The sequence below is a fragment of the Nycticebus coucang genome, chromosome 12, assembly GCF_027406575.1.
Source record: "Nycticebus coucang isolate mNycCou1 chromosome 12, mNycCou1.pri, whole genome shotgun sequence".
In the NCBI taxonomy this organism is placed as follows: domain Eukaryota; kingdom Metazoa; phylum Chordata; class Mammalia; order Primates; family Lorisidae; genus Nycticebus; species Nycticebus coucang.
This window is the reverse complement of record NC_069791.1, coordinates 54,502,086-54,528,438: the sequence shown is the minus strand read 5'-3', so window position 1 is coordinate 54,528,438 and position 26,353 is coordinate 54,502,086. Positions and strand designations below refer to the sequence as shown.

The 26,353-nt window shown below is 47.2% G+C and overlaps 1 protein-coding gene across 5 annotated transcripts in view; it reads left to right on the top strand.

Moving 5' to 3' along the window:
* The first annotated feature begins 644 nt into the window (after nt 1–644).
* The window catches only part of NTF3 (neurotrophin 3), a 65,352-nt gene continuing 39,643 nt past the window's right edge, over nt 645–26,353 (top strand). The window contains exons 1-3 of one of the 5 annotated variants that reach the window (XM_053556081.1): nt 3,470–3,539; nt 12,735–12,902; nt 13,006–13,064. Coding sequence is in view for 3 of the 5 variants with exons in the window: in XM_053556078.1 (XP_053412053.1) it covers nt 3,432–3,539 (108 nt within the window). In the remaining 2 variants the exon portion in view is untranslated. Of the gene's footprint in view, nt 691–2,204; nt 2,437–3,426; nt 3,540–12,734; nt 12,903–13,005; nt 13,065–26,353 lie in introns of those variants that run through there. The other 4 variants (XM_053556082.1, XM_053556080.1, XM_053556079.1 and 1 more) reach the window with 4 other exon arrangements.

Below are 26,353 nucleotides of genomic sequence, written 5' to 3'. Positions count from 1 at the left end.
TCCCAGTGATCGCCCAGGTTCCCCACAGTGAGGCGGCCATCCAGGGCAAGGCGTCTGCAGAACAAATCCGCGTCTTAAACTCACTGCTGCCTTTTCTTCGTCTCCTTCATTTCTTCGGATTTTTCAAATTTAAGCTTGCCCCCCTCCCCTCCTCCCTCCAGACTGCCAGGGACCGAAGAGCTGCAGGCAGATCAGCCCGCACATGTATTTAACCCGTTCCTCGCTGCAGCAGGAGTCAACCAACTTCTTCCTTGCAATCTTCAGGTTTCCGGGAGGACCTGCAGCTTGAGAAGAAAACCCTAGAACTGGGCCAGTGAAGCTGAAACTGGGGCCTGAATCCCGCCTTTGACCGCTGCGAGAAGCCGGGAGTGGGGGGAGGCAATTGCGGGAAGTGGGGGAGGGCAGGGAGGCGGGCTGGAACAGAGGCAGAAAACCAGAAACCCACCGAGCACGCCCAATCCAAACCTTCACGGTGCTGTGTTGCTGGGTGAAGGGGAAAACTCGGCAGCCTAATCTGGTCGGGAGGAGGACGTAGATATTTTGGCTCCAGGGGAGCCACTGAGGAGGACCCTATCCTTCCGAGGAACCGTAGGAGGTGACGGCCCTGGGCCTCCGTGGGCGCTTCTGGTTGTTTTCGATGTGGCCACCCCCATCAGCCAGGACAATGATGAGGCAGGTACAACCTATCTGGTACGCAGCCCCCCGATTCCCCAAACCTCCCACCTCCCCTCCGGCCCGAAGCTGCTCTCTGCGTCGGTTTTGCCTGAACTGTTCTGGTACTTCTTAGTGTTTGACCGAATTCTCAATTCCAAGGGATTTGGATTTTTTGAACCCGGGCCCTGACTGAAACATAAAGTGCATAGCTTATTAGACACCTCGAACGAAAAGGCGGGGAGGAAATGGGATACTCGCTCCCCTCCCCCAATCGCATGTGAGTCAAAAGGTCCTAGTAAAAGAAGCTGTGACCAGTGGCTGAGACCTGAGGGAGGACGACCTGGGGGCTTGGAGATGAGGTCCCCACGCACGGATCCAGGAAGGGGGCCAGGAGACGGGGGATGGGGGGAGTGCACAAAACTCTGCTCCTAGGCTCTGGGTTTTCTCCTTGACCCCTAAGTGATATGTCTCTTGATGTCAAATGGGCGAAAGCAAGATGCCTAAGGTAAATTTAGACAGAACGCGCTCAGAGCAAGTGAGGTCTCATGGGCAGCTAAAATTATCTCCACGTAAGAGATTTTGACCCCTCCCCGCCTCCCTGGTCTTTTTCTCGAATGAATACATCAGCGTGAAAGTGAGCCTCACTACTTTTGAGGCGCCCTAAGAGGTTGTCTGTTGCTTGTTTTTTCTACTTCGCGCGCTGTCCCGCGTGCAGCCTGGTGGGTTGCTCAGCCACAGGGCGGGATTCTAGTTTGGAAGGAAGGGGCTTTAGGAGAAGTTGGAGGCTGGGTGACTTGGGAGGCTCCGATCCGTCCATCTCCCTCTGCCTTCCACGTTCACACTCAAACACACGCCCGGCACACAGCCGCCCCTCCCTTGGTCTCCCTGACCCCCGCCCGCATACCTCTCTGCCTCGACCTCCCTAGACCGCCTGCACGTCGACCTGGCTGTAGGTCCCTTAAAGCAGCGAGTTCGCTGAGCAGCGATTGTCCTTGGGTGTGTTGGTGTTGTGGGGTGGGGGGAGGAGTGGAGGGTGGGTTTGGTAGGGGGTGGGGAGAGATCTGGAGCTGGAAGGGTCTAAGGTTTGGAGGAGGAGTTTAGCTTCAGACCCGATCAGCCCGAAGACGGGAAAGAAAGGCCCTTCTGCCTCGTAAAGAAAATCTTAAAAGAAGAAAGATAATCAAAAAGAAAATTTTCAAGAAAAAAGGACAAATAAGAAAGGCCTTAGACGTTAACATGTAAAATGTTATAATACATAGAATGTTTCGTTTTTACCCCCCCGATCTCTAAAAGGGAAATGGAGTGGGGGGAGGGAATTACTGAAGACTACTACTAATTTGGAAGTTTTTCTTTCTTTCTTTCTTTTAAGAGGCTAGGGAAAATGACCCTGTTCCCCCAGTGGGCCCCGGAGCGGAGTCCCGGGACTAGGGCGCTGGCCTGCGTGGGGCGGCGCGGGGGCGGGCGGCGCGGCGCCGAAGGGGTTAAGGCGCTGAGCGCAGAGCCATCTGGCCGGGTTGGCTGGTTATAACCGCGCAGATTATGTTCTCGGGACTCAGAGTTGAAGGCTCCTCTCCCTACCGAACAGCTCTGCGTACCGCCCCGCGACACAGCCCGACGCAACTACTTTCTTCCTTTTTCTTTCTTTCTTTTATTTTTCCCCTGCTGGGTAGTGGCTGCAGCGGGGTGGGGGAGACTTTGAATGACCGAGCTCGCGTCCACCTTTCTCTTCATGTCGATGTCCCTGGAAACAGTCACACGGATGCCATGGTTACTTCTGCCACGGTAAGGGGAGGCGGCGGGCACTTTGGGTGGGCAGGTCCGGGGCTGGGGGCCACACGTGGGTGGATTTTTCAGTGGACCAGCTTAATGGGGGGCCAACTCCGCACCCCGCCCCACCCCCATCACTCTGCACTCACTTTTCCAGGCTTGTGCCTTTCCCAAAGTTTGCACTGGGCTCTTCCCAGGCCGAGGCGCAACCTTAACCAACTCTCTCTCTCTCTCTCTCTCTCTCTCTCTCTCTCTCTCTCTCTCTCTCTCTCTCTCTCTCTCTCTCTCTCACACACACACACACACACACACACACACACACTCACACACACACACAAAGGACAGACCGACGGACACCCCTCTCCACCTCCTCCCTCTCATCCATCGGCTGCCCAAGAAACCTCCTTCAATCTGGGAAAGTGATCAGGTTTAAGGGACCTGGAGACCTGGATTGGGAAGGCGGGGGTTGGGAGGGCGAAGGCAAGGGGAAATCGGGACGACCAAAGGGCAGCGAAGGGATTCAACAGAATCAGCCTCCTTATCCCCGTCCCGCCCGTCTGCTCTTCTGAGACAGTCTCCCTGAGCATCCTATAACAAAAGGGGGTAGCAGGCAGACCTAGGACAGTAGAGAGGCGAGGGTGCACCGCAACACAGCAGCGCGCGTCCCGCACCCTGCCCACCACCGCGCCTGGTTCTCCACTCTCCCCGACACCAACCTAGCCAGGGTGTGAGTCCCAGTTTGGGAAGTTGGGACTATTAGCCCGCGCTGTGTACCTGCGTTGGAGTCCCCCAAAAAGCTTTTCTCAGAAAAGACTGGTTGTCTCAGGGTCGTCTTAGCCAGCGCCCACCCGGTTGTTGCCCCACCTTGAGTCTTTGCACAGATGTTGGAGCTCCGTGGGAGGCCCATGCCTAAGAGACCCCGCCAGGGAGCGGCGAGCAACCCTGCCGGGCGCTCCCTGGGGATTTCCTCGCGGTTTTTCTGAGACTGTTCTAAGAACTTGAACAGTGGTATGAAAAGGCTGGGAGTCCCGAGGATCTGCGGGGCTGGGTCGGAGTTAAAAGGATCCACAAAGGACCCAACTGCCCTAGAGCTCCGCTCAGTGCTGAATGCTTCTGATGTAATTTAGGGGCTTGGGAATGAGAGAGTCCGGGAAGGAGGGGCGGGATGGCCAAGGGGCTGTGATGGGGGAGGAAAACTCTGCTTGTTGCTTTGGGGTGGGGGGTGCGCGAGTGGGTGCGCGTCCGCTGCTTCTTTGCGAGAGTTTTTGCTGCCGTATTCCTTCTTCGTCTGCGCTTCAGATGCACAGCACTAAGGCCCCTGCACCGAACAGTGTAGTTCAAGGCTGTGGGCTAGAAAGGATCCTTATTTCTGGAATCCTGGCTTGGGTGGGTTTCCAGGTGGAGGGAAACAGCGAACAGACAGTCTGGCCTTGACCTCTGGCTGCTGCGGCAGGTTCAGAGTCAGTGGAGGAAGCTCTCAGGACGCAGCCTGAGCTCAGGGGTCAGACGGAGAGGGAAAGCCCTGGAGACAGAGAGCCTGCGGACTTGTTTATGTGTGCGAAGAGGAGGGGCAGTGGCCTGGCGGGGGAGGGGAGGACGGTACCGGTAGGTGTTTGCTCTGGAGTCTGCTGTTCGTAACTCAGTCCATTACAGAATGTGCTGAGCGATCCCCTATTTTAATATAGAGATATACCCCATCCCATGCGGAAAAACAGTGAACAGGAAAACATCTAAGGATGAGAGAAGATTGTAACATAAAGGGGATGTTACCATTGGTTCTGTTTTCACAACACTCAGAAATTCTCCCACAGGCTCAACCTGGCCCCCTCTTGCCTTCTATTCCTTCCTGACTTGTCGCACAAAGAAAGTTGAGAGGTAGAATTCAGAGAATAAAGCCCAACTGCTTTACACTCCCAACAAGCAGACTTAGGTATGGTGCTGGGAGTAAAGGGAGAAAAAGAAAGCAGGTTCAGCAATCAGTGTTGAAGGAAGGTGCTTGCTCTTTAGGGAGGGTGTGAGATTGTGCGTTGGTGAGGACTGCATTGTAGATAGACTCAGGATTTGGTTCTGTGTGAATGGGGTTTGCTTTCCTGTGGAGGGAGTTGGTGACCCTTGGGTGGCCAGGGAAGGAAAAGGAGGTTTTTCCCAAGTCTCTGTTTGTAAGTGTAGGGGGATGGCAAAAGAGCAGGCGCCCTGTGCTGCTTCACATGCTTCGGAGGTGCATTTCTGGGGAGTCTGTTGGATGGGCATCTGTGTGCACAGCGGGAGATGAGAGCTTGTGGGAACATAGGTGTAGCTAATACGAAATCTGTGCCTACGAAGGGTGTCCGAGCAGGAGAAGTGCAGTGCTGAGGACAGATGGCGTGTGCATGCCTGCACAGACACACGGAGTGGGTGTGGTGCAGGAGGGTGGCTGTGTGTGTGAGCAAAAGGTGGATGTGTGTGGAAGGTTGGGCGCCTGAGGATTACCAAGGGGATGTGTGTGGGGGGCGGGGAAAGATTATCTGAGGAGAGCCGAGTGTGAACTTCATGAGTGTGTACAAGGAAATGTGGCTGGAATGGCATCGGGGCACGTGGGGGATAGAATAGTGTGAGCTCAGACACTCTTTATCTTGGAGAGGCAAGGCATTTGCAGGGAAGGATGCTGGGTTGGTGTTTGCCTCTTTCCCTCCCTTCTTCCCCAGTGAGGAGGGAATTGGAGAAGCTTAGAACGAAGGATGTACATTTAAGGGGAAAAGTCTTCTGTCATTGGCTTTGGGTGAGAATAGGAAGGGATGTGTGGAGATCAGACTGGAGTGAGTGAAAGAATCTGTTTTGCATGCTCAGCGGCAAGGATGCCTGCCTGTATAATGTTGTATGATGGGTTTCTTATATAATAGGGGAATTCACTATCACCAATTAATATTGATAATCAATTAAAATTAATGGAATACGTACTGGATTGTCAGCCCATTGCTTAGTACTGGGGCATGGCATACTGCCCTAGAAAAATTCCTTCTCAGGACTCAGCTGACTGCTGCAATTTTGCCAGGAATGGAGAGAGCTCTATGCTGGTTGAGGTTTCTTCAAGGTCCATAATTCAGTTTCTAGAGATGTTTATGAATCTTGGAGGCAAGAGGATAGGAAAGGTGTATATGTGGCTCTTGCAAGGAGGAGCAGCTTCAAAAGAAGCTGACTTGAAATCTATCTGTGGTTTTGTAAAAAGAGGGTGTAAAGACAGGGATGCTGTATACTTTCGTATGTTAGGGAGGGAGCTGGAGGATGTTGCTATTTCTTATAGGGGCCGTGGGGTGGGAACTGGAGGATGCTGCCTCTGGGTGAGAAGGCAGGACTTGATCCATTTGAGGCCTGAGTTTCTGAGAATGGCCTTTGCCTACTTCCCAGGAGGAAGGAGACTTAATATGGAGCCAGAGAATAGGAAGTGGTGATCAGCAAAGATGTGGGCCAGGAGTGCTTGTTCATCTTTGATGTTTTCTGGGAGAGAGAGAAAGAGAGAGACTGCGCTGAGAGTTGGAGTAAAGTAATTGGGAAAAACAAGGCTCTTGTGAGGAGGTGCAGTGTGTGTTTTGCAGGAATTCTGGGGAAGGATAAAAATTGCCTTGGATGTTCACATGTATATCTTCAGTAGAAAAGGTATATAAATCAGTGATTTTCAACTGATGTGCCTCAAAAATTTTTAAGCTTATTAATTTTGAAAGAAGTTCAAAGCATAGTAAGTATATTCTTTTGTTGTTGTTTTGATCAATGTAATTTAAGTGTGCCACGGAAGTTTATCTATAGGTTTAAGTGTGCTGTGAGATTAAAAAGGTTGAAAAACACTGGTGTAGATGAAAGATAGGCCATAGTCTTGGGGAATAAAGGTAAAGGGAAGTTGATTGAGTTCACACCCTGGGATAGCCACTGAGGCAACCAGAGCAGATCAGGGTGTGCTTCTGTGATGCACCAGGTAATAGAGAACCCTGTTCGTTCAGGTTCTGATCATGAGAGGGCAATTATTTGGGAAGACTTTTGTCTTTATTTGACTCATAACATTTTTGAATTTAAGAAATTATAGCTGTGCCATTTTAAGGTTCCACCTTATTATTTTATAGGAAACTCATCTGGGTAAGAGATAGTGGACATAGAGCTTGAGCGTGCAGGTCTGGTGGCAGGTATTCTAAGGGCAGTGTAGTTAAGTGGAAGGCTCCCACATGCAAATGCCTTGATTCTACTACAGTTCTGTCGCTTTGGAAAAGTGTGACTTTGAGGACAATTTTTTATCTCTCTAACTCCCCATTTCTCTCTTTGTAAAATGGCAATGTCTGTAATGACTGAACGAGGAGGAAAGCTTACTCCTTCCCCAGGCCCATCAAAACTTGGTGTGTTTAATTGTACCAAGATGAAATCTAATTGCATGCAGGTGCTCGCTAGCATGACTGTAGGTCATTGTGAGAGTAGAATCTGAACCTCTTCCCCTTTGCAGTGTGAGCTGGTAAGTGATCGTGATGTCCATAGCATCTCCACTGTTCACTTTCTGTGTAAATAAAACTTTCTATAACTGCCTTAGTTTATTCACCCATAGATAAGCTGGAGGTAGCCAAAACTAGATTACAGGTGATAGGTCTTTGAACTATTCAGAAGAAAGATAGTCTGAGAGTCAATATTATTAATTATCAGAGACAAACATTTTTCTATTTATTAGCATCAGCTCTGCAGGCCAGAATGCAAAAAAAAAAAAAAAGAAAGAAAAAAAGAAAAGAAAGTGACTCTGAGAACAGAGAAAATAGTAATTAGCTACCATTTGAATATAAAAGGAGTGAAATCCAGTAGCCATTATATATAACTATCAAGGTCTGTTTTTCTCCACACTGTGGGTCCTTGCAGACAAGAGCCTGCCTGGTTAAGAAGAAAGCCTGGACTTGGATCTGTGAGATGCTCATGCCCAGGGCAGCAACTTGGATACAGACATTTGCCCCAGAGATGAAAATGGAGGCAAAAGTGGGCAAGGAAACCCACTGAAACCTCCCTACAGTTAACTCCTGGCTCAGAGTCAGACTCCCATCCTTGAGTTCAGTGGCCATAAATAGTCAGGAGCTGAGCTATTTCCATGAGGCACTAAACCAATTCTGTTGCTTTTCTTGGCGAGATTGGGCCAATTAAGTTGATTGGAAGAGGTCACTGCTGATGGAGCTCACATTCCCCAGGCGGGACAGGCCGGCAGAGTTTAATTACATAACATTTCCCATCTCTGCAGTTCCACTCCCAGATGTTTTGTCCAGCCTCTCCTCTTCCCCTCCATTCAAGACTCCTAATTGAGCAGGCGGCCTCTGCCACGGGCTTCTCCAGACCTTTCACTAGCACTCCCACCCATTGGCTGGAAGTGAGAGAGGGGATTCAGGCAGACACAGAAGGTCTTTAAAACCCAAAACCCTGCTTCAAACCTCTCCAGCTGCTGTTTTACTCTTTAATAAGGCAGTTTCTGGAGTTGGGGATGTTGAACTAATGACCGTTGCTAGGGTCTTAGATTTAGTTTTATTTAAAAATTTGTTGGAAAAGGACCAAATCTTCTGGAGACAAGCCTAAGCCCAGTGTGATGCTGCTGATAAGGTCTGTGGATGTACTTTGTGCATGGACAGGCATGTGTGCAGTGAGAGGAGACCATGGAAATGTTTCTGTGTGTGTATGTGTGCGCATGTGTGTGCATGCGCACACTGGGAGACATGTGAGCACAGAACAGCCCTGGATGGGCCAGGGGCCTTTGTAGAGCTCATGTTATGCGTGGCAGGTGTCTGGGCACCCGGCTTAGGTTGGATTATCATCAGATTGCTTCTTGTAGGTGGGCCAGCTCAAGGAAAAATTGGGGGCAGCTTTGTTCAAGTCCTTTGTGTATGGGGATGGAGGAGTTTATAAGGCCTTTGCAAGGCCGTGTATATAGATATTACCTCATCCTTGACTGGATGGATTTCTAGCAAGATGGAGATGATACAAAGCCTTTCAAAGGACTGAAGTTACAATCTAGATGGCCCAAGAACTGTAAAATATTTTGTTGTTGTTGATAGTTTTCCAATTTATCAGCCTTCCATTTTATCTAAAAATATCAAAGGGCTAGAAATGCATGCAGCCCTATGTGGTCAGAAATTATCCAGTGTTCCTGTCCTAACACCTGTATCTTTGTCCTCGCACAGTGTTCATTGGAACCAATGAGGGCTGGCTTTGGCTCTGGGCATCCTCACAGGACAAGCTTCTGACTGTGGTCAGGTTGGAAAAGACAGATTTTGAAGTGACATTTGGTGTGGTCTGTTGTGATTGCTCACTTTTTAGCAACATCTTCAGAGAAGACATTTCTTGAGCTCCAAATGTTTAATGGATTTGTTCAGTTAGGGATTTTTTTTTTTTTTTGGAAGAATTAAGGTTCTCAAACTTTCAATACCAGAGCTATCAGACTAAAAGATGATCCTTACTAATCTTAAAAGACCCCAGGCCAAGGTAATTTTAAGCAGCAAGAGGTGGCAGGCAGGTGGCCAGCTGATTTGGAAGTGGGGGATCAGATTGAGTGACTGAGCTCTGTCACTAATTAGCTGTTGTTTTGTGAACCTGGGCATTCTCTTAGGCTGTGATTTCCCCATCTCTAAATGAAAAGCTTGAATTAGAAGATCTGCAAAGTCTCATTCCAGTTCTGATATCCTGGTAGCCCCATTCTCCTACTTAATCAGTGCTAATATGCCTCACTTGCAGTGCACTTTGGCACACCTTTAATAAGCTCCTGTTTTTACATTTGGGGAATGGATGAGTCAAAAGCAGAAAGGCGTGCAAAGAATTTGCTGGAGTGTTTCATTTTGGCCAAGAATGCTCTAGACTTTAGCTTAGTCTACACCCAATGTGCAGAGCTAAAAGGGGTTGGGTTTGGCTTTTTGATAGGTCTGGTGCTAATCATTCAGCTTCCCCTTGAATATCTTCAGTGACTAAGATAAGCACTCCCTTTTAAGATGATTGAGGATGATGATGATATTTAATATTTGAGTTCTTATTGGATGCCAGGCATTATTACCAATATTACATGACACTGTCTCAATGCCCCCCAAATAATCCCACTTCCCTTGAGGTTCTTGAGGTTAAGGGATACACTTGTGGTCACACACTGGGTGTTGATGGGCTTGCTTTCCAGCCTGAACCCTGTGGCCATCCCATGTCCACCACTTGCCAGTCAGATTCTATTTCTACATTCTGTGATGTCATCCAGATGGGAGCTTGTTCCATAGCCTTCTGCAAATTTGGTCACCCCACAGGATAACCTGCTCCACTGGAAGGTTCCTTTTTGTGTGTAAGACAAATGTTTAGGTTTTCTAGCCACCTGCTGGCAAGCATGTGTCAGATCTGTCTTAGCTTCCAGGGCCCTCCCCGTTTATTTTCCATTCTGTTGACAAGGGAATCTGCCCTCACAGAATGCAGGTATTGATTTAAGCCACAATTGCCTCCTTGTAAACTCTATAAGGTTAGAGCTGGACATCTGGTTTTGATCCACACGCCCACGAGAGGTGGTGGGTCTCAGCCTTCTTGAGTCCTGGAATTGCACAAAATTGAAGTAAAAGAGAGCATGAATGGAGAACATGAGGTCTTTTCAGAATTTGGAAAATGTCTTTCTTTGATAGGTTAGGGGGCCTCACACCATTTAGACTGGAGCCAAGGTTAAGGTAGGTTTCATGCTGGGAGGTTGGGGTGTGGGGGTTGCTGCTCAGGACTGGGTCCCTGGGCTTTGTTTGCTGCACAGAGCAGCTGAGGAGGCACTTGCCTCTGTGTACCAATTCTCTGGGCAGCATCAGAGTAAGGAAGCCAAGGGGGGACCTTGGGATGGATGTCATCCCTGAGGCTGGTGGTTGAGGGTGCTTATTCTTTTGTTCTCCACTGGTTTGCCATATAAACATTTTTAAGGCAATTAATGAGAGATAACTTGCTTCTGTTGCTTAAAGGCATTTGCAATATGCAAATAAACATAGAACACTGACCTGATGCCTGTTGTAGGTGCGCCATTTACTTTGTTTGAAACGACTTTTCACATGAGTGGTGGTGATGCTTTTTTCCTTCATATAGAGAACATGGCTTCTTTTTTTTTTTTAGTGATAGCTCTTTTTTAATGATAGCCAAGTTCTTGATATTTGCTACTCTCTCTCTGTTTCTAGGTCTAAGTCCCTAGCATTTAAAAATATCCTCCCCCTCTGGCTCCAAATGATCCCTTAGGGAGTATGTTTCAAGTTCTCAGTCTGGGATTCATTCCATCCTGTGTCTAGTAGACCTGCTCCTGGAGGTTCACAAGGTACTTCCCCCAGGTTCAAGAGGAAGCTGCAGCTCTAGAAATCACCTGATCTCCCAACAGGTGCACCCCAGGGTAAAGAAGGAGTCTGGCCCCTGCCACCCAGCCAGTCACCTTGAACGGTGTGCCAGGTGTGCCACATTCTCTTTGCAAAGGAACTAAACTAGCTGTGTGGCTGTGAGCAAATCACTTTTCCTCCATGGGCCTCTCTTTCCTCTCCTGGAAAAGGAAGGAGTTGGACTCATTAGAAGGTCAAAAAGACCCTACCAAAGTGATAGTTAAGATATTCCATGATTCAGCTGCTCCCTTCACCTCACTGTGGCCCATGCCTGGGATTTCCAGGTATCCCTGCTGGTCTGGAGGACGTGTGTAGAGAAATGTCGAGGGGGTGGTGGAGGAAATTAAGTTACGTGATGCCAGATAAGTCATTGAACATATGGATGAGTGCATGTTTATAAAGCGCTGAAGAGGCAAGCTTGCCAGATTCGTGGAAGATCTTAGATTGGAAGTTAGAATAGGGAGAGGTTTATGTGGGATAAAATTGTGGGTGGGTAGCTGAATTCAGTATGCTAAATCAGAGAGATCCCAAACTATGGGCAGGGAGATGAGACTCGCCTCTAACTCCTTCAGAGACTATGTCCCTGAACCACAACAGGTCTCACTTTCCTCATCTTTTAAATAAACAAGAGAGTTAAGGGCTACTGGCTTAGAGGATCCATGAAAGTCTTTCCCATCATTCAGTTGTGGGAATTGGGACTTAGTAGCAAAATCTGGATGGATGGATGGATGGATGGATGCAGAAGGAGATACCCTCAAATGGCTCAAATGTGGAGGGAAATGTTCTGATTGCAAAATGATATGAGTGGTAGTAATATACATCTATTTTTTAATTGGAGATGACATTGGAGGATGTATTTTGTGTGTTGTGTTTTGAATGCTCACCCTTTCACCATCACCAAAATCATCCTTCATAGCTTAACTACTGCCTCCTCCAGGAAGCCTCCCTGCATTCTCCCAGAGGGCCTGGGGCTCCCTTCCCAGCCTCCCTGTGCTATACCACTTAGCAGCCTGTATTTAATTTGCATTCCTTTCTTCTGCCTAGAATATGAATTTCATGAAGAAAACAATCTATTGGTATATCTTTGTGTCCCCCACAGCTTGAAATAATATCTGCCCAGAAATATGTTGGGTAAATGAAAGCATGACTGGTTGTAGGTGAGTTCAGATTGTGCAGCAGTAACAGGATGCTCCAGGAACCGGGCCCAGGTAGTCTCAGACCTTGCCAAGGATCCACAGCCTTTTTCCCTGTGTCTCCTCTGTGGCCTGTTCCAAGGCTGAGGTCATGAATGCCCACCAGAAGAGGCCTCTCTTCCCCATGTCTTTGTCTGCCTAGTTCTTTGAGCTCATGATCATGGGAAATTGGGTGTCATTACACATGAATTAGCATAATCCTTTAGACACTTGGAAAGCCTCTCAAAACACATGTATAAAGATTATTCATTATGCATCCTGTGGGTGACCCTGTGCTAGACATTGAAGAGAATATAGAAATGAATGACATGGCCCTGGCCTTGGAGTCTAGAAACTAATGAGGGAGACAGATAGGTTCCAATCACCATGCTTCAGGGAGGGAAAGGTAAACAGAAAAGATGGAGTGGGGGGAGGGTGTCCCATTTGGGGCATTGTCTTTTAGTGTGGATGATGATAAAGAATTCTTAGTTCAGGAGCAGGCTAGAGGGCTCCAGAATGATCTTCACTTCTGCAAAACAGTGGTTTTCTTGTTCTTGAATTCCCAGAGATAAGGGGATAGGTGTTCAGAGCCCGTTGTGATGACAGCCTTGGTTCTTTGTGGGGAGAGTCTGGGGCAATATGCATGGTGTCCAGGTATTGATGCTTGGAGGGTGTGTAGGTGCGTGTGCTCTCAAGGCTGCTTTCCAGAAGCATCCTGCTTGTGGCTGCAGTGGGGACAGGCAAGGGAGGGGAGTCCACCACAGAGCCTGAAGCTCTGCTTCTCCCTCCTGCTTAGCTGCACCATGTGTCTCGCCTCTGTGACATGCTGACACGGGGACAGACTGCCATCTACTGTCCACTTCTGTCGTCGGAGTCCCTCCTGCTCAGGCAACTCCTTGGTATTTTTTTTTTCTTCTACATCCTGCTTTTAATGGATCCAGACACCAGGAGAAAGAGACATCAGGTCCTTATTTAGTAATTTCTTTAGGATTTCGGGGGAGCCTTTAAAAAACATAATGCATTTGTTAGATGGTTTTCTTATCTGCTTAATAAAACTGTCATTTTAGGAGGACCACCCTGTATCCACTAAGTCTTCTTAACCTCCGTGGAATACCCAGAGGTAAAGGTAAGAGGCACATGGTTGGCTGGGACTACAGCAGCTTTGGGAGTGGAAAAAGAAGGAAGAGTCCTTGGAGGCTGGGGTGACTGGAAAGATAACTGTGGGCAGCTTGCCTTGGTCTACTCTTAGCAAACGTAGTGTGTAAGAGGAGGCCCTTGAAAGCTGAGTGATGCTGTGAGGCGGACTCTGAACTGGGGACTCGGCGACCTGCAGGGTCTAAGTCTGGTCCTGGTTCTATAGACCCTGCCCTGTGACCCAAAGCGAGGCTACTGGTCTCCGTGCTGTGTCGGATCCCTCCCTGCCTTGCATCACTGCTGCCCTTGCATGAGTGGGAGCTGGCTTCCTGGTTTCCAGCATGACAAGGAGCAGTGGAGCCTCTTGGCTGCTATGCAGGGGGGCACTTGGACGTGGGGCCCTGTGATGATCCCCCCACCACACACACAGTGGGAGAGAAAGAATTTCCTCCAGGGGAATTTCAGGTGCTGTGCAAACACACAAGGGGTGGAATAATCCATGCAGCCTCTGCTTGCTACTTCTCTCCAGAGCTTTCCTAGGCTTTCCTTCCAAAAATATATCCGCATGATGCTTGAATCAAAGATAGCTTCCACAAAAGAAACTGCATTAGTATGTTAGCATTGATCATAGCCCAAGTCTAAGTTTTCTTCACGCAAGAATTTATCCTACTGTTGCTTTTATGGATTTTTTTTAAAGTATTTGAGTCTTTTGATGGCTGTAGATTAAAATAGCACAAAGGTTGATTTCCATAATTCTTTCTCTCATTGTCTCTTTTCTTCTCTGTCAAATTTTTATTGTTTAGCATTTAAATTATCCCCAAATAAATATTCAGCAAGTTTATTGCATGTTCTTTTGCGTGTGTGTTATAGAGAGAATAAGGGAGGGGGATATTTTAGATTGTGGTCTATTAGTGAGTCTAGGAAATCAAGTTGAATTTGGGTTGGGTTACTGGTTGAGAGACCTCAGCTCATCACTATAATCCTTTGACATTTCCCTTTTACTTTTTTGGCTCTTTTATGAATCAAAAACACTTCTTCCAGTCTTCCCTTCAGTGTTTACATCTCCTTTTGGGGCAGCTGTATAAAGTTACTGTCTGTCTGCAACAAGTCTCCTGAGTTCTTTGGGGGATGGCCCCACAAGAGGCCCAGTCAAGGGTGGAGCCATGACGGAAGGTCAGCTTTTAGACTTAAGAGAAAAAAAAATGTTAGGGGTTGGAGAAGGATTGCAGTTGTCCATAATGTGTTTACCTGTGGCATGCTGATGTCTGGGACTGTTGTGAGAGAGGGTATCAGGGACTAGGATAGAGATGAAGGGAAATTCTTGCCCAAAGCCACCAGTGTTTAGGGAGACCATTAGTTACCTGTAATAGACATGGAACCAAACAAGACCAGGAAATAATTGGGAAATTTTCCACTGGCCTATGATGTGATTTGCTGTCATGAGTGAAAGCAGAAAGAGATGGGAGCGCAGAGAGTTCCAGGTAGAAGAAGCCACATGGGAAGAGGCCCCGAGGTGAGAAAACCGGGAACCTAACGGACTGAAAAAAGTCCAGGAGGATAGTGCAGGATAACAGAGATGGTGTGCTGGAGAGGTGGCGAGGGCCCACTGGGAGCTGACTGGTTATCCCAGGGCAGTGGAGGGGGGTAGTTATGGAAGACCTTGAGGGGCACCATCAGGCCTTTGTTTTTAGAGAGCTCTAAAAACAAAGGGAGGTGGTTTTAGGGAGGTGGCTCTTAATAGCATTCAATGATAACTGGATCCATCAAAGAATGGAAGAGCAAGTGAACCATGAACAAGATGCAGAGAGACAGCTGCAAGCCTTACTTGACGTCTAGTCAGTTTGGTGCTAGCTCCTAGGGCAGTTATCCCAGCCTGGGAGGACAGGGGGCAATGTGTTGATTAGATAGGTTCTGGCTATGTGGAAGCAGGGATTAAAATAGTAACTCTTCATGCCGAAAGTTGGGGGGTGTTGGTAGTGGAGAGATTCTCCTAGCCTTTTCCCTTCTTGTATGTATTTCCATTATAATTTGATTTCATTCAGGATCAAAAAAGAAGGTGGCCTTTGGAGTTACACCCCGGAAAATTTGAAGCTCTGCCTGTGACTCGCTCAGACGGGGCTACTCGCATTGCATACCTTCCCATAGGCTCCCACGGAATAGGGACAGAAATCAAGGTTTTATCTGGTACCTGAAGGGGCCGCAGATAACTGGACATCCGATCCACCTATAGGTGATTCCTGTATATTGAAGTTTCAAAGTCTCCTGAAAATGATCAAATTCCACAGAAACTCCTTCTGCCAATAATGGATCTGTATAGAGAATTTTTTTTTTTAGTTTGCAGTTTTTGGCCGGGGCTGGGTTCAAACCTGCCACCCCCAGTATATGGGGCCAGCTTCCTAGTCCTTGAGCCACAAGCACTGCCCTGTATAGAGAATTTTTTAAATTTCAGATTAATATAAAGGTATAAACAATTAGGTTACATTGTTTGCATTTTTTAGGTAAAGTCCAAGTTGTAGTTGAGCCCTCCACTCTGAAGGTGTACCATAAACCCTTACATTGTGCCCTTAGGTGAGAGCACACGGATCCCCCTCCTTTTCCGACCTCCCCTCCCCCCTACTTAATTTAATTGTGTTTTTCTCTTGTGTGGGTGTGTAGTTGTTCATCTATTGGTTTCATATTAGTATTGAGTATACTGGATACTTGCTTTTCTATTCTTGTGTTACTTTACTTAGAAAGATAGTCTTCAAATCCATCCAGGTAAATTCAAAAGATGTAAAGTCTCCATCTTTGTTTATGGCTGAATAGTATTCCATAGTGTGTGTATGCGTGTGTGTGTGTGTGTACTATATTTATCCATTCATGAGTTGATAGGCACTTGGGTTGTTCCCACATCTTGGTGATTGTGAATTGAGCTGTGCTAAACAATCCAGTGCCAATGTCCTTATGGTAACATGATTTTTTTCTTCTGGGGAGATACCTAGTAAAGGGATTGCAGGATCAAATGGAGGGTCTACTTTCAGCTCTTTGAAGATTCTCCATACTTCTTCCCCGAAAGGCTGGATTAGCACGAAATCCCGTCAATGATGTATAAGTGTTCCCTTCTGTACCCATGCCTGCATCTGAAATTTGGGACTTTGTGATGTGGGCTATTCTCACTGGGGTTAGGTGGTACCTCTGAGTGGTTTTGATTTGCACTCTCTGATGATTGTGGAAGCTGGGCATTTTCCCATGTGTTTGTTGGCCATTCATCTGTCTTCTTGGGCGAAGGTTCTGTTCATGTTTCTTGCCTAATGATAAACGGGATTATTTGTTCTTTTCTTGTTGATTAGTTTGAGTTCTCTGTAGATTCTGGTTAGATTCATAACATGCAAATATCTTCTCCCATCCTGAAGGTTGTCCATTTGCTTTAATTGGTGTGTCCTTAGCAGAGAATGTCTTACAAGGTCACATTGCTCAGCATATACAAGAACAGTCTGTATGGCAGCAACCTAGATGAACATGTGGCATGCCTTCAGGCTGCTTAGGAGGTGGGAACACAAAAACTCCTCTCAGTAAGACCAAAAGGAGCCACAGGGGCCTCTAGAGTCATCTCCCAGGCCTTGTGAGTTGTAGGCTGGCAGAGCTGCCATTACTGGCAGATCCATTACAGGCAGGAGTAGGGCGCTGGTCCCGTATACTGGGGGTGGCAGGTTCAAATCTGGCCCTGGCCAAAAACTGCAAAAAAATAAATAAATAAATAAATAATTCTCTATACAGATCCATTACTGGCAGAATAGCCCATATCACAAAGTATCAAATTTCAGATGCAGGCATGGATGTGTACAGAAGGGAACACTTATACATCATTGACGGGATTGCATGCTAATATAGCCTTTTGGGGAAGAATTATGGAGAATCTTCAAAGAGCTAAAAGTAGACCCTCCATTTGATCCTGCAATCCCATTACTAGGTATCTACCCAGAAGGAAAAGTCATGTTACCGTAAGGACATTGGCACTGGATGGTTTAGCACAGCTCAATTCGCAATCACCAGAGTCTGTGAAGACTCTGCCATGTATTTACTATTCCAGTCTCACCTTGCACGTTGAGATCTTTCAGCTTTGGTCAATGGTCACTCAGGAAGTTATTCAGGCCAATAAATTTCAATGTGTAGGGTTGGGACAGAGGCATCTATAGTTTTTGAAGCTCACCAGGTGATCCCAAAGTGCAACCAAAGTTGAGGATCACTAGCAAAGCACTAAACTTGTCTGCCCTATCCCTGCCCCTCAGCAGCTTTGCCTAACACCTGTTCCATTCTCACCTCCACTGTAGTAATGAGAATTTCCCTCTCAGTTAAGGATGGTCAGCTAATTTGGGCTGAATCCTCCTACTCCCTACAAATCTTGCATTTGCCTCAGAAATGGGAGGCTGGGAGAATGAGTTCTCAGAAGATTCTGAAATGCCCGCCATTCCTTACTTATCAGAGGGGAGTTTGAGGATGAATAGTGGGGAATAGAGGAGAGAAGGGAGTAGACCAGTACTTGTACGGCATTCATGATGTACAGGCACTTTGATGCGTCGTCTCATTCGTTTCTCCAGCAGCCCTCAGGGGCAGCTATCATACCAGGCTGGAGGGCACAGTTTGCATGATGCCATCATATTCGTAATAGACTGTGATCTCTGAGTGATCAGATTTCCTTCACGGGGTCCTCCCTGGGAATTTACATAGCAGCCAGATGCCCTTCTCTGGCCCAAGCTATGGATCAGAGCTGCTGATCTCTAGCACTGGTGGCTCAATGGGAAAAGAAGCACCTATCCCCCCTTCACGTTGTGTGGGATCCAGCCCTAAGCACCAGTCTTGAGCTGGTCTTTCCAAGAGGCCCAACATACTTTAACCAACAGGCCTCTGTGTTGTGAAAGTTGTTGTCTAACTTACCTTTTCCCTGTTAAAATGCTAGGGCTTGCAGGTGGTTGAGAGAGAGAAGCAAAAAGAAAAGAAAAAAAAAAAGACCTGAAAAAGTTAAGTTTCTAGCCATATATTCCCAAATTGTAAAGTGGACCATATGGAATCATTGCAATCCCTGGGTTTCTCATTTACAGCTCTTGCAAAAGATATTACCATGTGCGCTGTCAGGCATGCTGGAGCCAGCTGTCTAGCACCCATTGCTAAGTGCATGCTTCTGAAAGAATTCTGGACTTGGGATTCTCTGGACTGCTGAGTGACCTAAGTGTAGTTTAGGAACTATAACGTGGTGAGATGAGACACAGCAAGCTGATGTGAGGACCGGATGGTGGTCCAGGAGTTCAGGCCATGTGGTGGTGCAACTGTGACCTATTCTCATTCTGCACCAGGGCTTATCTCTGTTTGTCTCTCACAAAGACAAACCTGCAGAGAGCAGTAGAAATAGAAAAACACAGGCCTACCTCTGTGTGTATCACATAGATGGAACTGATGTCATTCTTGGCTATGGGTACCTGTCACTGCCACCACCCCCGGCCCCAAACACACATCAGTCACTTTCAGCAGTGCCTTAAAATAAAAAAAATCAAGGGACAGTAATTTTCAAGGACTGGATAGAGAGATGAGCTGAAGCATTTATTTATAGACTCTAGATAATTCATTTTGTTGTCCAAAGTCTACTCTAGAACATCTTCATAAGGGATCGTGAACCAAGTGTACTATAGCACTGAGGAATACTCGGTCCCACACCTACAAGAGGAGTTGAGAGAGGCCCTCCCATAACTCACCTAGAGGGTTATGCACAGGAATCTATGAGAAAAAAAATGTTCTCCAGGCTATTTCTGCCTTAGAGCTAAATGTCATTACAGTGAAACAGAGAGAGAGAGAGAAGCAACAATTAAGAAAGAGGACCCAAGTTCTGTCGCCACGTCTGTCACAGTCACAACCTCTCAAAATCTTGATTTCCTCTTTTGTGGAGTGGGACGGTAAACCTTACCTACTTAACACAATGAATTGGGGGCGGGTTCAGATGAGATGGTGCATTGGAAAGTGCTTCACAAGCTACAAATTACAAATACTGTTTATCTTATGGTTTAAATTGATAATTCTTATGCTAATAGCACATTGCTGTGTTTGGAAACTGGCTCTTCTCCAAGTCAGGCTGAGATAATGTTCTCTGGTAAGACACTGGAGTACTCAGGTGCTCCAGAAACACTGGGAACCTTCAGGTGGCACCATAAGAAATGGGGAGAAATGTTATATCCCTGGCTCAAAAGAGTGACAGTGTACTCCTGCACCTCTTTCAGATGATGTCATCTGGATATGAGACTCTGAGTACCTCCACGTTTGAGGGGTGTGTGTGTGCACTGGGCAATAAAAATGGTGTCCACGGGATCAGGGTTTATTTCAGTATAGGTTTCCCACCACTTCTGCTGAGCTGTCAGCTGGAGAGCTGCCTCTGCCCGGCTCCCGGAAGCTCACACTTGCACCTGTGTCTGTGAAGCAGAGCTCCCCTTCCTGTGTGATGGTGGGCCGGGTTGCTTATCTAATGGCCTCCCTGCTGCGGTGTTGGGGGTGTGTGTGTGTAATTTTTTGTTTACTTCATTTATATTCCCATTTTGTGTATACACTACTTTGTATTTTCAAGAACGTTAACTACTTGAGTTCCTTTCTGATTGCTCTTTTAACTTGCCTCCCTGGGTCTGGGTTTTCCTGATGACAGGGCTTGCTGTCTCTACTCTGGTGCGGGCTTTGCTGGGATGGGTAGACGCTGCCCTTCCGTGGCAGCCTGTCCTGCATGCCTTGGATGTGGCTTCTGTACTTGGCCTCAGCTTTTTAAATGGGCTGCGGCTTCCTAAATGTTTGCCTTTTGGAGGGAGGAATTTTTCAGTTTCTGGCCAATGAAACTTGTCTGTCATATTGTCAAATCTAAACAGTTATATGTTTATTTTAATGTACATTCTGTTACATTGTTTTGGAAGTAGGGCGGGGGGCGGGGAGGAACACACTGATGGACGAGGGATAGAGTGTGAGGGAAAGAAAGACACAACGGAAGATAGAGTGACCAAAGCCTGGGAAGGCAGGTACACCATCATTCTTGTCACAGGCTTAAAGGCCACCAGAAGAAAGAGCTGACTTGCTTTATGGTTCCTAAGAACTGTGTGTACCATTACCAGCAGCACCAAAAAAAAAAAAGAAAAATAGAATGTTCAGTATGCTTCATTTATCTAATCTGAAAAATGAACTCTGCTCAGTGATCTAATGGGCATAAACTCTGTTCTAAAAAAGCTCCTGATTCAGCAGTGAGCTTCTGAGTTCTTGATATGGTAAGGTATTATGTTCTCTGCTTGTGAGGAGAATGCATGGTTCCTTGCATCCAAGAACTTACACATGTAGGGAAATAAGACATCCCCAGCTCAGTAGCACTCAAGATGAGAATTATCAGAACCGTGGGAATGTAATGCATGGAGGGCAATTGGAGTTCCAAAGACTTCTGATGGGTGATTGAGGAGACCCTGGGATCAGGCAAAGGAATTTAAGCAGTAAGGATGGCCCAGAGGTGGGAGAGAGCACGGATTGTCTGGAGCTTGACTGATGGGCCTGAAAGGGAGAGAGTTTGTGCTGAGCATTACTAGGACTGTGTCTCAGGGCAGCTCCTCACCCTCCCAGGACACTGTGGTTTTGGACAGGGCCTATTGCACCCCTCATGGATTTTCTCTCCTTTTTCTGTTTTTGGTTTGTATTATTTCCCCCCTAAGAGTATTCTTTGGACTCTTTAGAAACTCCTCTTGGGGGGTCTTTTCATCTGGTCTTAGTTTACTGTGCTCTATCTCATGGGTTCTGCTCCGCAGGTGGTTGTGTGGGAGATTGTGTCTTCCTGAAATATTTCTCTGAATTTAGCATTTGGTGTGTGTTTTGGTATTTTTGCTGCCATTCCAGTCCTGGGAAAGAAAGGATTTACCTGGAGTATAGGCGGGGCTTCAGAGGAAACCCTAATGTCACTGACTCCTGAATTCACAGAGCTTTGCCAATCTTGGCCTTGCAGAGAAGGGGCAAAGTGCGAACAAGCCCTCCTCTTTGGTGTCAAGTGCAAACAAATCACTTAGCTCCTGTTAGGTCAGCCAGCAATAAGCTACTGGTTTGTGAAACACCGGGATAATCCATCCGACTTAAGCCCTGCATTTAATTACTTGAAACAGGCCTGCGCGTAGGTTTGCTAGTATTGCACAGACCAGGGTGCACAAGCATCTCTCTGTGCCTATTCCTGGCCTCTGATGATTGCCTCCCCTCCAGGGGTCTGAAATCCAAGACTTATAAAATGTGACTCGGGAAAGTTTTTTTCTTCTAGCTAGATAGGGCTTCCTTCCTTCCTTCCTTCCTTCCTTCCTTCCTTCCTCCCTCCCTCCCTCCCTCCCTCCCGAGAAATACTGGCCATTGGCCCAATCCTTGGGGCAAGGATCAGTGACACCCTCACATTCTGGGGGTCTGTCTCTGAAGGCTGGTGGTAATCTGCATTGGGGTCTGTGATCCAGATCCACCAGGCTTCAGGAGAACTTTAGCCAATCTCATGACTCCCAAATGGCTGCAGAATGTGTGGGTTTAGAGGAACAATAGCTGGTCTTCCCTGTGGTCCTCTAAAAGAGCACAATCTGATATCCAGTGCCCCCCCCCTTCCCCCGGAGAGACACAGCAGAGGGGATCATGGTGGAGCCGTGTGGGAGCAGGTGAACCCAGACCTCAAACCTTTCCATTAATACCACCCTGGAGTGGAGATGCCAAAAGAGCAGATATTACCTTATTAAATGAGATTATCCAGGATTCCTCAGATGTCATGCGGGTTGGATAAACCCCAAAGTGAAGAGAATTTTGCTCTTTGTTTCATCCATTTAGGACACTCAAGCCCCTGCTACAATGTTGTTGGCTTAATTTTTCCTCATCCCTTTGCCCCTGTGGTTTCTGGATGGTTGCAGTCTTTCTTATAATCTTTCTGTGATGTCACTCAAGCAAGAAATAGACTTGGCCCTTTTCATCTCAAAATAATGATTATGGCTAATAGTTCTTGAACAAGGAACCATGCCCAGGCCCCTCCCTATGGGAACTCATGAATCTTCAGAACACTAGGTTAAATAGCAATTTTATTATCCCATCCCATTTTGCAGACAAGGCAACTGAGGCTTCCATAGATTTTTTTCCATATTGCGCCTACAATACCTGAGAAACTCTATTTGAGTTGTTTTTCTGACGTGTGCTCCATTCTCCCTATTAAACTGTAAGTCCCGTGAGGGTGGTACTTTTCTGTATCCTTACTTCTCGGCTGTGCCTCCAGCATCTGGGATGGACATGTAGTAGCTGCACAGGAAATATTCATTAAAGGAACAAATAACCTGCCCAAGGTTAAATGGCCAGGAAGTGGCAGCACCAAGCTTGGAATGACTGACTCTTCTGGTTCCAGAGCCCAGGTGGTCCTAACTACCCTCCCACAGTGCTGTCTTGATTGTTTAGAAATAATTTCACCTCTCTCCTCCCACATTCTCCAGTGCCCGTCACCTTTTTGCTGTGATTTAAAGCACAGTAAGCTACAGGACCCCGCTCCCTGTCAGCCTCACCCTGCTCTGCCTCCTAAATGGAGTTCTTAAGTCATCAGGCAGAGTTCTCTTCATCTAATCAGAAATACAACACATTTGATTCTTTAATTCACAATTTTTGCCTTTTCGTGGATTAAGCTTAAAACCAAAGAACTACCATAGAACTGATTGCAGCTGGTGGAAGTTCCTTCTTTCTCACACCCATTCAGCAGGGATTGGAAACAATAACAGCTAAAGCTTTAGGGCGCCTTCTGGAAGCAGTTGTAACATACAGCATTGTTTTCTGATTATGAAATAAATACCTGTTCCGATACAGGTTCAACACAGAGAGTTAGGAAAATGTTCAAAAGAATAACGAACAAAGCAATTACCAGAAATCCTATCAATAACCTTTGAAGTTCTTTCTTTTTTTTTGCAGTTTTTGGCTGGGGATGGCTTGAACCTGCCACCTCCAGCATATGGGGCAGGCGCCCTACTCCTTTGAGCCACAGGTGCCACCCTGAAGTTCTTTCTTTCTGTATGTGTAGTGTGTGCAAGCACGTGTTGTATACTGTGTGTCTTTGTTTCTGTGTCCATGTATATGTGTTTTCCTTTTTTAATGAAAGGTTCATCATACTATATAAACGGTATTTACGTGGCATTTTCACGGACAATTTCATTGTATATATGTCCCCATGTCTCTGAGTATTCTTCTCTGAGATGATTTTCCCTGCCTGAGTTTCTGTCATGTACCACACTGTAACCATTACTGAGGCACATTTTCATTATGGTAACATAAATTTTTATACATGTTATTGGTTATTTTCCCAGAATGGATTTCTAGAAGGCCTTTCTGGGTTTGAAGATGTTAGCATTTCAAAGAGAGGTGATGATTCCTGAAAGCTCTGACAGTTCTTACTGGTGAACGGAGTGGATGGCCACCGCAGGGCAGCAGGAAGGCTCCCTGGGCAGGTGCAGTGGGGCACGCACCCCGCTACATACCTGGGGGAACCCCCAGCAAAGAGCATTGAGGAGTATGAGAAACACTGTAACCTCCTCTTTGCTGCATTAGCTCAATCTCTGCGAGGCATATGTGTGTCCTTGATCTAACTTTTGGGTGGTTCTCCTCCTGTTTCCTCTCTTCACTCTCCACTCTTGACCTTTCGTGAGTGTGCATCTTACACAGTGCAGTGGAACAGAACTTGGGAAAATGAAGTAGGCTAGCTCAGCTTTCCATCCCGGCTGCATCACTTACTAGCCAGGTGACTGAGTAAGATGCTTCATACACACGTGTCATCCCCATTTTTCTCATCTGTAAAATGGAGATAATGGTATAACGACCTTGTGAAGATTAGATGGTTGAATACATGTAGAATGCTTAGAGCGGTACTTGGCACGTATGAAATATTTAACAAATAGTTGTTTCTTAAATTAACTTTTAGAAGAATAAATTAATAATGGCGATGAATATTATTAATATCCATATTCATTTTGCTGTTGTACAGAATGTGGGCTTTCCTCTGGCTTCCAGATCTGCCCTCATGGGCACACTTCCCCATCCCTCTTGGACTCTCTCCATATCAGTTTATTTGTTCCATTTAGGCAGAACTGGAGCCTGGTTGGCAGCTTTTCGAGTTGGCTTTATCTGTGTGCTGCATGGTAAAACTGTTCTGTTACTTAGAAATCTCTTTGATCCGTGTTTAGCTGTATTTGTTCTCTCAACAGATGTTTGGGGCAGTTAGAGGAATTTCTGCTTCCATTTGCCCAGCCTCATGCCCTGCAAGCTCCCCACTTGTTGGGGATCCTTTCCCCAGCTGACCACAGCCTGGGGCCATCTGTTGTGAAAGTCTCTTGGCCCAGCAACCAAGACTGTCTGAAGGGCATGGTTGGGGGAAGAGAGAGAAAGATGCTGGAGAACGATGCAGGGCACAGTCTGAGTTTCCTAGACATAACCCACGAGCTCTTTTGATCCAAGATATACATGATTTAGCTTATGTTCTGTGGCGTGTTAACCAAGATTTAATCATACGTTGTCTTCTGTAGACAACAGAGCAAGGCCCTAGGGTATGGCAGGTCCCCTAAGAAGAGTGTTGGGGAGTATCTGAGTTTCCTGGGGCTGCCATAACAAAGTACCACAAACTGGATGGTTTAAAACAACAGGAATTTATCATCTTTCAGTTCTGGAGACCAGAAGTCCAAAATCAAGGTTGTGGGCAGGGCAGTGCTCCATCTGAAGACTTAGGGAGGCAGCTGCCCCATACCTCTGTCCCAGCCTCTGTCCCAGCCTCTGGCGTTTCTTGGCTGCAGCCCATCCCTTGAATCCTCTGCCTTCACGTGCAGTTCTCCCTGTGTCTCAGACGGTCTTCCCTCTGTGCGTGTCTGTGTCTGAATATCCTGTTTTTATAAGGAGATCCATCATATTAGATTAGGGCCCACTTTAACAGCCTCATTTTATCTTGATTGGTTCCGTAAAGTCTCGATTTCCAAATAAGGTCACATTCTCAGGTATCTGGGGGGCAGGGATAAGACAAAGATGTTGAGGACCTGTAACTGCTCCCCTCGCCCACGAAGTGTAGGGCCAGCCATCTGCAAACACATAGTTCTCTGCAGGTTGACAACAGGCAGGGGCAGTGCATGGGGTCTCTGTCCACACAGCAACAGCAGTGGCCAGGGAGAACTGTGTCGGCTTCATTCACATTTCACATATCCAACACACGATGCATGCCCGTGTCCATCAACAATCTGGAAGTCTCTGAGAGCCATGCAGAGAGAGCACAGAGGTCACCTGGGAAGGAATAGAGGGAAAGATGATGGGGAGTCTTGAAAGCAGAGGGTGAATGGGGTGGAAGGCACAGTGAGTAGAGCAGCAGATTGGTGGGGAGTGCAGAAGTCAGCCCAGGGGGCATGAGTTCTCCTCCTGGCCCTGCCGTGAGGCTGCATACCTGTGGCTTAGGCGCTTCTGTGGACCTCAGTTTCTCTGTTGGCAAGACTGGGAGGTGAATGGGTGCTCTCTAGGATCCTGTCCTGGCCAGAACAGGATTTATAGTCAGAGCCTAACATATGGAACAAATGGGAGGTCTGGGCCCTGGCCCCCTGCAGAGAACACAGCCCCTCCTCCTGTGGAAACATCTCCCAGGGGGCTGCCGTGCCGCAGTCCTGCAGCCTGCATCTGGTTCCTGCCTGGTTGCCCAAATCTCTCCCATTCCTCCCCTCCTGATGCCTGGCCCTCTCCACATGTAAGCATGCTATTCCTTTTCTTGGTCCTTACCATTCTTTGCTGGCACACATCTGTCTTCAATCGCCCTCAACTCTGGGAGGCTAGGCCAAGCTTCTTGAACACAGCCCATGAGTGCCTGGGTTAGGAACTATGAGTTAGCTGGGAGATGAGAGGAAAATGCTTGCAGGTCAGGACCAGGGTCAGAAATGCCTGGGTCTGCCCTCTGCCCGGACTCCAGGAGTGTCACCCTAATAGATTACACAGGTCTTGGCCACAGCCCTGTCCATCCACCTGGCCTAGGTACCATACATACACAGCCCTTGTATTCAGAGACGTTCCAAGCCCTATTCATGCCCCTAGCACAGCCGACGTGCACCCTCAGGGATGAGAAGCCAAGGTTTACGGGGCATGGGAAGATAGCGGAGGTTCGGAGAAGTTATTGTGTCGCTCAAGGCACTCAGCAGCTAACCAGGAATATGCCCCTGACCCAAAGATGCCAGCTTGTGCAATGCAGGATCTGTCCATCCTTTGCAGGAAGTCCCTTTCATGATGGACCAGGAT